This window comes from Phasianus colchicus, chromosome 5 (assembly GCF_987193195.1).
Source record: "Phasianus colchicus chromosome 5, bPhaCol1.hap1.1, whole genome shotgun sequence".
Taxonomy (NCBI): Eukaryota; Metazoa; Chordata; class Aves; order Galliformes; family Phasianidae; genus Phasianus; species Phasianus colchicus.
The window spans coordinates 9,914,525-9,927,673 of record NC_143440.1 but is presented as its reverse complement, the minus strand read 5'-3'; the positions used below and the strand labels follow the sequence as shown (position 1 = coordinate 9,927,673).

Below are 13,149 nucleotides of genomic sequence, written 5' to 3'. Positions count from 1 at the left end.
GAGTCCAGCATTGTTGAAGAGTTCATGTTAACCTGCATTCCCCTTGTGAATGCACCTTCTGAACACACTCTGGTGTGGACAGACTGATGAAGACTTTTTGGAAACGACGCATGCACAAATAAAGGCATCAGATTCCTGAATTACAACTTTCTTCTGATAATATGTGCTACAGAGAGATTCATATATCACCTAAAGAACACTTGTGGAATATTTTTACCTCAAAACCTGTCCCCATCAAGATGAAGCATTTTGATGTACAAAAAACCCATAAAATTTCAACCAAAATATTAAAAATAAAAATTTTGCATTTTTCAAATGTACTTATGTGTAATAAATCATTTTGTGAAACTAGCTAGTGCAAATATCCTTCCCTAGACTGGAAGAAAACATGCTAAAATAATAGTAAAGCACACTTGATTGGTACCACAAATATAGTGTCTCCTACCATATGATCACATTATACACCAGTGTCTCACCTGCTTTTCAGGCTTTTTATCTCACTGTCATTTTCACTTTCTTCATGTTCATCATGACTTTCTTTTGGTGTCTCTTCATCTTCTTCCTTCAGGTCCTGAAGTTCTTTGGTTTTCTTTAAGCCTTCCTGATAGCTTTAACACAAATAATTTTTCTTAGTCTAGTATGCTGTATAAGCACATTCCTATGTAATGAGAAACTGGCTTTATATTTTGCTACATGCAATAAAACACAAATAACTGTTTCTGCAGAACTGGAACAGGACAAAAGATTAGCTATGAATATACCACATAGCCATCCTTACTTAATAGATGATTATATTAGCTCTGTTAGCAAATTTATCTTGGAAAATGAAAAAATGATTATAATCCTCTGCAGAGTAGAACTTCTGTTTATTGTAAAGAAGTTGCTGTGTATTTTTGATTACTATTTTTCTTAATCATTTTGAACACCTGCTAAATATTCTACTCTGGAAAATAGATGCAATTTCTGGAAAATAGACACAAATCTAGACTGAAGGTATATGACTTGTTGGGTCCTGCAGAGTTGGATCACAAACAAGATGACTTTCATGCAAAATTTTTGATATCATGTTAATCAGTTCCATGAAACCTTTCAGAATATTAATTTTAGAAGGTTGCTCTAAAGGCTGTCCAATCATGAAGGTGAATGCTATCAACATATGAACATCCATCCAACTCAGAATCACTGATAATAACTAGCTCTCTCAGACAGGCTAGCATAAATAAAAGATGAAAGTAAACAACCACAATGAAGACAAAAGTCATATTAACTCACATCGTTTCCCATATTGCTTCAGTTGGGACAGTCTTCTTGGAGTCATATCAATAACATCACTCATTTTGCATTTAGAATTACACTACAAAAACACATCTGATGGCACATATTTAAGATTTAATTCTCATTAAATATTCCCACCCTTTGTTATATGCTTCCTCTTCTATCTTGGCTTTAGTTTCAGGATTGATCTCTTCCAGCCCAGTCTGTGTCATTGCAGAAGTAGAGGTTTCACAGTCAGGCTCTCCATTTGTCTTTCCACTGCCAAGACAAAAGAGAAAATGAAAGCAAAACCAAGACTGCTGAAATCTTTATATTTGGAGTATACCACCGAGTAAGAAAAAAATCAGTGTGTGTGACTCCTGGTCCACTAATGATTATTCCAAACCTATCTTTGAAGGAAAATATGCAATTTTTCACTTTAATGTATATTGGAGAAATGTTTCGCAAAAGAAGTAAATACTTGGCAAAATCTTAGTTTCAAAAAGCAAGTTAAAATAGTAATTATGGTGTTTATTTCCTTATTTTAAAAAAAATCGTATTTGTTCCATGGCCTGTCTATGGCAATTATTTTTCCTTTAAAAAAAAAAAAAAATTCCTCTTTTGACATTCTAAAAATTGTCTTAGAAATTTTCTCTGCTACATCAGAGGAAAAAATAGTAGAAATAATTCCAAATATTAATTTAATAAAGTATTCTTTTTATATGCCTCTTAGGTACTTTACTGACTTTATAGTAAACTGAAATTTATACTCACCTTACACACAAGTAAAAAAAAATATATATATAAACACATACATACCTTCGGTCAATAAAATTCTTTCTAATTAAGAACTGTATTCAGCCTAAAGATAAGCTATTGAATATTGCTCTTATTCTGCAGTGCTCATCTGCCCTCACTAATTTATGTCTGGGTCAAAAAATTTATGTGATTCAGATAGGACTGAGCAAATTTAGCAAAGATGAAGTTTAATAAGCTCAGCAGCAGATCCCATTCCAATTTCTGGAATCTAACTATCTGACAGATAAATCAGTGTTGATCAATGTCATCTGAGAGCAATGGATTTTCATATTATCAGTTTCAATTTTTCATACTGACACAATCCTTATTTTCATTTGGCCTTAAAGCTTCTCAGTTTATGAATTTCTGTACAGTTTCAAAAGATGGTCCAAATCTTGCAGAGTTCTGTTGAATTGTGACAACTAGTGGCAATGCTTATTGCCACAGCTTTGTTTTCCTAATTATTGCAGAGTTTCAGTCTTGGTTAAGTACAGAGATAAAGGCAAATATATAAGATAAAGTCTGTCCCATCTCTGCACTAATCAAAAATATGTGAAAGCAATCATTCTGTTCTGACTTGTGATATAAATAGTGATATAAATAGTTTTAAACTTTTATTCTGTATGAAACTTAAAGCATCCTATCCAACTTTAATTCAAATAAGTATTTAAGGTATTTTATTGTGATATGGTAAATAGCTTAAACCATCAAAGGAGTAATAATTATTTTTACTATAACAAATAAACATGTTTTATAAGTTTTACTTCTGAAACATCTGCAAGTAGCTTCCTTATAATATGTAACATTTCTTGAAAGAAATTCTTGAAAGAAATATTTGAAAACGAGCCTGACTTTTTAAATTTGTGCTCTCTATGATGATTATGGATATGTGTATATGTATATATGTATGTATATGTATATATATATATATATATATGTACCTCGATATATAAGCATATATATATGGATTCACAAATGCAATGAGATCTGTATTTGTAATGGTAACAAATACTTTGTACAACAGATTTAATATGTCTTCTGTTCTCATCCCAGAGGCACTTTTTCACATAATCCACCTATGCGTTCTATTATATACTGGTTTTAAATTTCAAGAAATTGCATGAAACTAAGTAACATGTCTAAATAAATTTCAACTGGAAGAACTTAAAAGTTTCTTCTAGAAACCTACAGATGTACATGCTTTCCAGCACTGAAATTCTCTGCCTTCCTTGGTCATGTAACTACTGCTTTGATGCCAAAGTGAAACTATTTAAACCCATGAAACAACAAATATGACTACATGATGATAGTACATCTGCACTAACGGTAATAACAGAGTCAAAAGGGTGCATATTTTAATAAAAAAAATCTTCTTGCAATTTACAGGTTCTAGAAAAATGTAGATGTTGAGGTATTGGCCTGAAAAACAATCCCCTCTTTCATATCTCTATTTCCATTTTGTTTTAAAATACAAACTTGTCATGCCATAAGGCTGTTAAAAACAAAATCTCAACGCGACTGCTTTACTTTATTTGAATGTTCAATTCACTTTGTACAAAAAAAAAGAAAACAAAACACTCACTTAGCCATTGTGTTGACATATACAGGATTTTAGTTATTTAGCATTATGATAAATTATACTTTTTAATTTCATATATTTTTAATACAAATTTCAAAACCTACATGACTCTGAATATCATGGCATTTCAATGTGTGATTCTTATCAGCTTGCAACACACAAACAAGGCCTACAAGAACTACAATTCTGTTACTAGAACAGTCAAGTTTAAGAATATACATACCAAATGTTGCACATGGCCAATCCAAAGTACAGCATGAATACATTGCAATAAATATAAAAAAAAAATCCACTTGCATTACACGAAATACTCTTAGTTTTGCTGAGTTCCAAACGTAGGTGTACTCAAATGTAAATCTTCTGCTGCATTTTATATTTATTGAATTGCAGTGGCTGTTGGATTGTAGCAAGCAAAACTTAGTTCTCAGATACTGCTTAGAAATTCTTTGGACACGAAAGAAACCAAAATAATGGTGACAGAGTAAAATGCAGTTAACAGGTCTTGAATCAATTTGGGTCAATATTGTGTCACTATTTCAATGCCTTGTGCATTGCTATATTTTCTGTCACAAAAACTGAAATTGTATATCAGCAACATTTTCATTTCATACTAGCATTCAATAGGTAATGAATGATCTACAGAAAACTCACTTCTCTAAGACAGCTGGCAGAACAGGATTAGATGTTAGATTGCTCTTTCCATTGCTAGGTGATTCAGACTGTAAGTTGAAAAACAACAATAAATGCTACATCCATGAATAAATTTCAAATAGATCTTCAGTAAAACAACAAAATCAATACGCTACTTAGGTTTCCTTCTCTCATCCACTAGCACAATATTCTTATCAAAGAGCCCACAAGTTACTCCTTTCAACCACAATAAACAATGGCTTTAAAAACTAATGATATTGAACCTCTGCAATGCTTCCTCCCTCCAGACAGAACCCAGTCTAATTCTTCTTCATCTGTTGATTGCTAAATAATAAAATAACCCTTTAACCCAACAGGATTGTTTTTGTCCATCCTTTCATTAGGATGGAGTCAAATTTAACCAGTGAAAAGGCTTACATATTTAATAACCATGGTTTGGTCTATGCAAAAGTATTTTAAACAAAAAATTCTGTGTTTAACTTGTGAGTTTTGCTTACCAGGGATGGCATTGAAGGAATAGGTGAAGCTGTTGGTGACTGACCAGGAATGTTTAAGGAGTTAAATTTAGGAACAACAGCAACGCTGACTCGCCTCCGAGGCATATTCTATGGTAAAGAACATTTTATCTGTCATAAAATAAAATAGGCTGAAGAAAAGTTCTGCAAGTTAATAGGTGTGGAAAAAATGTTAGTTAATGGCAGCATCAAGCCCTTGTGAGAAGAGAGAGTTGGCAGCAAAATTATGCTGCTGTTAGGCTGTGGTCTTTCCCAAAACTTCGTATCGTACTGTCTGGTATGGCAAGTGCTTGGAGAAGAATGAGGCTTTGTACAAGGATGCTGCTCATTTTCCTCTCCACTCTTAAAGTACAATGGGTAAAGTGACACAAGAGGTATGTTCTGAACTGGTGTCTTTAATTCTAATTAGAGGCTATGATCTTTGGTTAAGCCAGCTATGTAACGATACCGGGAAAAGTACCAGCATCACAATTACTGGAAAATAATGAAGTTGAACATGATACTCTTTCCTTCTTATGTACACATTATGATTGTATCCACTATTATATATTTATTTCTTATAAAATTAAGTATTATTACAGAAACAATAATATCCATTCCCTTCACAACAGAACAGCCTCTTTCCTCACTCTCGAGTTGTTAGCATCTATCTAGCATTATGTGGCATTGCTTACACTTCCCAAAGCCCATGGAAACAATAAACATATGCTATCATTACACAACACATAACTCAAGTACATTTAAGATAATTTAAGCTTTTGCTGTCATTAGTTAAGAAGCCAAATACCTTACCATATGATAGACAATTAGCAAAATCTATGCATCCCTAGGAGTAAGAAACCCAACCAAGTACCTACAGCATCTACCAGCTTCATCTTAGTGTATATCCATACTTTTCTAAGATTCTGCTCTAGATAACTTTACAGAAAAGGAGTTAAACACAGGTTTACTGAACGTACATATGGGATCAGCTACTCCATGATCATGGTTCTAGACAGGACCAATTATACCTATTAATTAATGACAGAGGTCCCCGTAATATGCTCCTGAAAAACTTTACTGGAGAATGAAGTCTTCTTACTCAGCACTCAGAAGTGATAGGAATAAACAAAACCTAAAGAACTACAGCCAAGAATAGGGTAAAAATATGAATAGAAATACTAGACTCAATAATGCCTTTCATCACCAGATTTCTGAACAGTCAAACTGGGACTTAGGTCCCTCAAATTACTTTATTAATTAATTTAGGTTAATTTAGGAGGTTTTAAATACACTTGAATTCCAGTACTCTTGGAAGTACTAAGCAATTTTAGAAAAAATGTGTAAAACAATGTTAAGGCACATAACGATCTGAGATAATCTCCCTATCTCAATGCTTTGTCAAGCCAAACAAGATATTTTGATGGCAACTGAAAACTATTTCAAATTACTACTTGCATCTATCTTCTGAAAACAATTGTATTTCTTAGGACAATGAAAATTGTATGTTCCTGGATTCCCTCATTAAATAGAAAGTTTTGATCCAAAGTTCAGCATCCTCACTGAAGAACTAAAGTAAAGCATAGGACCTATGTCACTCCCTGCAGCACAGGTAGGTGGCCTGGAATATTAGTATTCGTAAATAAATAGTTCTCTTTATGCTGCACAGTGAGCATTATTGTTATCACATAGAAGCATAAAGTCATTCCTAATCAGGCATCTAAAATTACAAAGCATTTGCACTAGATTACATGAATTTACTGTTACCATATTTGAATACAGACTATTAAATTTGAATGTAAATAGACATTGCAAAAATACCTTTCCAACAGTAAGAGACATGGATCTAGATGAACGAGGTACTCCATCTTCTGCTTAAAAAGAATACATAAGGAACAGTTTTAAAATACATAAGTATCTATAAATGATATTAATATAGCCCTTGTCAGCATTTTAAACTCAGACATACTGTATTTGCTCAACGTCTCTTATGACTGCCTATTTATCTGTCATATAGTTCTGGCCTTACTTATACCTGTGGCAGAAATATGAAATAACAAAAAACAACACACATAAAAAATCCCATTACTACTCATACTGAGGTCATAAAAAAGCCCACTAATTACCTTTTTATACAAGTTTTAAAAGAAAATACTCGTATTCCAGTTTCTGTCTCAAAAGCCAAGAATGAAAAGGTGGCAAAAAAAAGAAGTATTTTTAAATAATTGGGCTTTGCTACCAACTGTCATTTCAGAAGCAATGTGTTAGAACTGTGTAAGCTATGCATATATGTAAGAGGTCAGTACAAATTTTATTGGGTCTAATCAGAATTCAGTAAGTGACAGTGATTTTAAATTACTGTGCTATAACATTATGTATGGTTTATTCGCAATAATTTAGGTGTTATAGCTATATGTTTAAAGTCTATTTCTGTAGAATAGGTTTCTAGATATTTCACCTCTTATCATTAATATCACTAGATACATCTCTGTACACAGGAAAGACAAATACTAGAGGATTTTTGTTTGTTTGTTTTTACCAGATGCACCATAGTTTCTGCTAGAATTCTGATTAGCAAGTTTCTTAAACTCCATTAGTTCAGCATGATCTTTTTCATATGTTCTTTTCAGATTTTCCACATACTGCATCATTACTTCCGTTGCCTTTGACATACGCTTCTCCTAAGGAAGAAAGGAGAAGAGGATTACCTGATTTACATCTACTTTTCTCAAACTTATTATTTGCTTCCATGTGCATGTTCCCTGTCAGTTGTTCATTAAAAATATAGATATCTTGAAGATTAAAAATTCCTAGGTCAATTAGAACACAAACATGAATGCATTAATATATACCCAAAGAAAATTACCATTATTTTGTCATATTATGACAATTTCTACACTGTTTTTGTGGCTTCATTATATAAATAATGATAATCAATAATTATTTGTGCATTTATTTTCAAACTCTCCAAGCTCTTGGTCACTGGCCTCAGCTTGGTTACTTCATTTGATAAAGGAAACAGTCTTGAGCCCGAGAATGTGTTGCTGTATTCTCATTTATACTTGCTGTTCTAAGTTTTGAGTTGACTGTCTTCACCTATTGCCAAGGGCAGGTTACCAATCTGGATGGGCTTTTTTGACTCAATTTTTTTTTTTTCTTAATCCATGCTGCCCTAATATTAAGTGTTTCTTGTGATTCAGTTATAGTTCTGAATAATATATATCCCCATTTTACAGATGTTACATAACTTCACGGGTAATTCTGTTTGAATTTTGTTTCAGACTGAAAGGGACATTTTCTTTGACACTATAATAAATGTTTTTAATCTCTCAAAATGACAAAATTCAAAGAGATAACAATCTACAGTTACGGCTGGTAAAAACACAAAACAAAACAAACCCCAGCAACTAAAAATCAAAACTACAGCCAAGAAATAAACATGTGCAGCCTGGATATATTTGCTAGACACCAGGATGCTAGACACCAGACACCTGGGCAGCCTGGTCTAGTATTAAATGTGGAGGTTGGTGGACCTGCCTGTGGTGGGGGGGAGGAGTTGGAGCTTCATGATCCTCGAGGTCCCTTCCAACCTGGGCCATTCTGTGATTCTGTGATGTTCTTACCTGACGCACGGCTCCAACCATTTCAGCACGACTAGACAGCCTAGCAGCTAAACGCCGCAGAACAGCAATATCCTCCAGTAGCTTCTGGTAAGCTTCTCTGTGCTCGTAGTGATGCCATAAGTGAGCTGAAGACTGAAGTGAAAATATATAAGCCTTACTGTTATGTCTTCCAACTCTTAGTTTAGATCAGTTAACCTGAGTAACAGAACTGGTATAAGACACATCCAGGCCGAACTGCACACTGATGAATTTGCCATAGATGAACTGCAGTCAACAACCAAGTAAATGCTGCTACTCTGACACAGAATGGTGCTTTACTGCATATTGTAGGCATGCTTTTCAAGAGATTAATAATGACTGAGCACATTTTTAATTCTTTTTCCTTTGAAATCAGTTGTGATTCACAACTTTCTACCTACTTCACAAACTACAAATACCAAGCTTATTTTACATATAACTTACAAATGATTCCTGAAATAAGTAACATATTTACTTCCTTGGCACATGGTGGTAAGAAGGCAATTTATGTTCTACCAGTTCCAAGATATTTCAGTCATTTTGAAAATTAATCTGACATTAAGGTCTCAAGAATTCCAAAAGCAATAGAACAATAGAGAGCAATATTGCATGTAATTCAAATGACAGTGGCATATTTTTAATCATTTTTCATCTATCAGTACAAAGCTTTCTGCTCTTGATTAATACTATCACTTTGATGGATCAGATTTAATACTGAGAATATACTGTTTGCTTGGGACTAGTACTAGAAGCAAGAGCAAATTTAGATCTTTCATTAACCAGAGCCCTAGTGAACATTTCTTCACTGAATCAGCTATCTATTTGCAAAAAAGACTGATACAAGAAAATCTGACATAACGTAGTTCAGACTTACAGCAGATCTCAATGTTGACTGATTTCTACATTCTTAAAGTGCATTTTCAGTATGCTCCAGTCTTAGCATTGAAATTGTCTTAAATAATTAATCAGTATCCCTGTTCACATAATTCTCTCTTTGATCAGTTATGTTGTGCCCTTCTTCACATGCTCTCCTTCATACTACTGCAAGATTAAGTCAGCACATTGAAATGACTTGTATGAAAGGAGTAATGCCTTCTCCTCCTCCTTTTTCTTCTCCTCCCTTCACAGAAGGAAGTGGTGGGCAATAACTTTTTTATTAGAATCCGTTGAGAAATCACATTTGTACTGCAAACCTTTGTTGCGGTAGCACAGCTAAGAGAATGATGAATTCGGAGCAACAACTCCAATGACAATCATTTTTAAACTTACTTATCACTGTAGCCAGCGTGTTAACAAATTGCAGCCTAAATTTGATAACAAGACCCAAGAGGACAGAAAGGAATGTGCTTGGGAAAAACATGCTCAGATTACAGATTTTTAAGTGTTCCTTGTCAAATGTAACTTGATTATTTTAACAAATCTGAAGTTCATGTAAATCAGCTTTCACTTGAATGTGGGTTTTTGAACAAGACAAAAATTAGCAAGGTTGATTAAAAGAATCGTAAACAGTGGTCAAATTCATTAAGCAGTGTAATGTGCCTTTTCTAAAGAAATGAAGATAATTTGCCACTTAGAGCAGGAACAGCTCTAATATGATACAGATTAGGCAGAAGCTGTCCCATCATTTAATTGTTGTTTAGTTTATTCAATTTCATCAAAAAAAAAAAGTCTATCACATGAAAATGACAGTTGCTAATTTGTTGTAAAAGCTTGTAAAAGACAGACTGCACCTTGTAAATTGAATGAAGGAAGGAAACTTTTCTCATTGGATAGGTGCTCCAGTCCCTTCATCATCTTGGTAGACTTCTGAGATGATTGAGAGAATGGAGCACCACTCCTGTGAGGAGAGGCTGAGAGAACTGAGACTGGTCAGGCTGGAGAAGAGGATGCTTGGGGGAAATCTGATCAGTGTGTATAAATACCTGAAGATGGGACGCAAAGAAGATGGAGCCAGGCTATGGGCCATGGTGCCCAGTGCCAGGACAAGATACAATTGGCACAAACTTGCTCTTTAAACAGAGGCAAGATCTGCAAAATATTCTCAATGCTTTTTCCCCAGTAGCAACCTGTACGTGCAGATTTGAAATTCCACATAAAAAGATGTAAATATCACAAGTTTTCTTAATTGCATCCTTTCTCACATAATCTTCTTGATAAATAAGAGAATTTTATGTTTTCTTAGCTATTTCTCAGAACTGTAACAACACCTTCTTGGAAGGTGCTATTTCAGTTACCAACATGTTATCTATGTACCTCTTCCTTTTTTTTTTTTTTTTTTTTTTTTTTTTTGGTGCAAAACTGTGCATAGCACATAAATTAACACATTTCAGATATATTTGTCATTTCAGTTAGAAAATCCAAAGAAAGCTGGTGAGAAGAACTGAAAACTACTGAAGGGCAGCTAGAATGAAAAAGTATTCAGGTCTGTAACCTTTTCCTAAGACCAGTATTCCTTACGTAACCCTCACTATTTCCTTACCTATGCAATCTTCTATTATCTGCAGTTCACTGATCTTTTAAGTTACAAACTTTTGAACTCAGGCTTCAAATCATTTCAGTATGTCACTTAACCAGATACTGTACCAGATACTTTTTTATTGAAGGTCTCCGAGAGAGCATGGATCAGAGCTCAAACTGCAGTTCTAAATGCTCTTAACTTTGTCACAGGGTTATTCTAAGAACTGAACCTCAGATTCATAGCATTTATAATTGAAAATTGCAAGTAGGGCAACATCCTCTACACATTTTCAACAACAGCAGCCCACTCTGGCAGGAAAAGCTCTCTCTTCTGCAGGGAGTTACATAATGAGCTCAAGCAGTAGAAAATGAAGTTTTGGGATAGAATTTAGAATAAGTATAAGCAAGCACAGATATTCATTTCAAAGATATGTGCACTTGCATCTGTACAAGAATTGTTCAGGAAAATATTTATTGTTGTTTTCTTACCGTAATGGCTGTTTTAAAGTTTTCCAGTTCCTTCTCAGCATTCTGTTCAGTAAGATTTCTCTCTCTCTCTGCTTGGTTAATTCTTGATTCCAAGGTATAACTATCATTTCTAAAGGCCAAGGAAAGTTGTACAAATACATTCTGTTTGGATTTAAAGGAAGGCATTTTTAATCAGTGCCACTGTAATGTAATTTGCAGTAACAACTTATGAATACAGTGTATATTTAACAAACTTCAGCACTTAAAATATTAAATATATTAAATATACTAAAATAGTAAATATTGAAACAGAAAATTGAAGATATCATTTAGAAATTGTCTCAAATATCAGTTCTCATTACTTCCTCTAAAAATGTGACTGTTTTCATGAATGTTTCTCTGGGAGATCAGTAGAGCAGAGACACAATGACGGAAGTAGCTAACAGAAGCATTTAGAAGCACAATGAATCTGTTTTCTAACTGGACTTCCTCCAAGGGTCCCTAAGGTTTTTAAACAGATAGTCTGTGTAGAGGAAATCCAGGGATGAGCTCACCATTAGCACTGTTTTACCTAAGGGATAAACATCTATCACCAAAAGCAAAAGACCAAGTGCTTAACATTCTCTCAAACCCTGCTTTTCGAAGTTGTTGCTTAAAATTGAAGCACACGAAATAAAAGGCATAAATAAATCAGGAGCATATGCAAGATCATAATTAATTTAAATATAGAATAAATTTATTAAGGCATAAAATGCACTTTGCATAACTGAAAAATGTTAAATGAATTCAGAATATTTTTCTTTAATCAAGAATTAGAGCTTGTGTTATTCAGAAGCTTACATGAACATATAGCAACATTCCCTTTACTGTCTAAATTTATCAGTTTAAGGACACGCTTACCTCAACTTCTTTTTCAGTAAGTGGAGGGGAGCTAGAAATAAAAGCAAAACAATTCTGATTTTTAGTCTTGTCTTATAAAAACAAATATACTGAAATATTTAATTGGAAATAACAAAGAATGTCTTTCCCTTAAATATCTTACGATTCCTTTTGTTCAAACCAGTATTATTTATTTGTTTGCTTGTTTTTTAATAACAACAGCACAAGTATCACTTGAGTATTAGCAGAAATATATCAAAGTTTCTAGCAATTGCAAATAATTTTACGAATATCTGCACCATGCTGTGATAAATTTCAAATAGAAGAGCCAGCCAGAAAATACCCTTGTAGAGTTTCAGGTCAACAAATACACTACACTTGTGATTATTATCTTTACATATTTTACTTATGTTAACAGCTTAAATCTTGTGATGATAATAATCACAGATGGATGGCACTCAGGGCTTGGGGCATCATCCACCCACTTTTTTTTTCCTTACACTAAAAACTTTTAGCTCAACTAATTCATTATCGCCATGGTCAAGACAGCCACCCACTGTCACCTCTCCCACAAGTCCTTCCCTACTTTCAGACAGATCAAGGACAGCCCCTCTCCTAGATGGCTCACTCAGTAAGTTATTTTCAACATGATTTAGCAATTTTCCAGATTTGTTGTGGCAGTACAATATTCTCAATTATGTCTCAGAATTCGAAGTTTCCCATAAGGACAAAGGTAACCAATCCTGAGATTTTCCCTAATTGCCTATAGAATAGCTTATGCCATTGTCCTGGGTGTGTGGTGTATAGTTGACACCCACAACATCTGCACTGCTATCTATCCCTTTAATCCTCACCCAGAGGCTCTCTGCTCCAATGACAAAGGCTGTACAGGCTAATGTTTCCCTTATGCACAGCAGAGCACTGCCAC

General features: G+C 34.0%; 1 protein-coding gene across 23 annotated transcripts in view; it reads right to left on the bottom strand.

Moving 5' to 3' along the window:
• IRAG1 (inositol 1,4,5-triphosphate receptor associated 1) overlaps positions 1-13,149 on the bottom strand; it is a 99,288-nt gene that overhangs the window by 5,811 nt on the left and 80,328 nt on the right. For 22 of the 23 annotated variants that reach the window (XR_016466680.1, XR_016466682.1, XR_016466681.1 and 19 more), the window contains 9 exons: positions 12,243-12,273; positions 11,364-11,504; positions 8,400-8,531; positions 7,316-7,457; positions 6,598-6,650; positions 4,780-4,887; positions 4,283-4,350; positions 1,414-1,533; positions 477-608 (listed from right to left, as the gene is read on the bottom strand). Coding sequence is in view for 20 of the 23 variants with exons in the window: in XM_090140425.1 (XP_089996551.1) it covers positions 477-608; positions 1,414-1,533; positions 4,283-4,350; positions 4,780-4,887; positions 6,598-6,650; positions 7,316-7,457; positions 8,400-8,531; positions 11,364-11,504; positions 12,243-12,273 (927 nt within the window). In the remaining 3 variants the exon portion in view is untranslated. The remainder of the gene's footprint in view (positions 1-476; positions 609-1,413; positions 1,534-4,282; positions 4,351-4,779; positions 4,888-6,597; positions 6,651-7,315; positions 7,458-8,399; positions 8,532-11,363; positions 11,505-12,242; positions 12,274-13,149) is intronic. The other variant, XM_090140443.1, reaches the window with a different exon arrangement.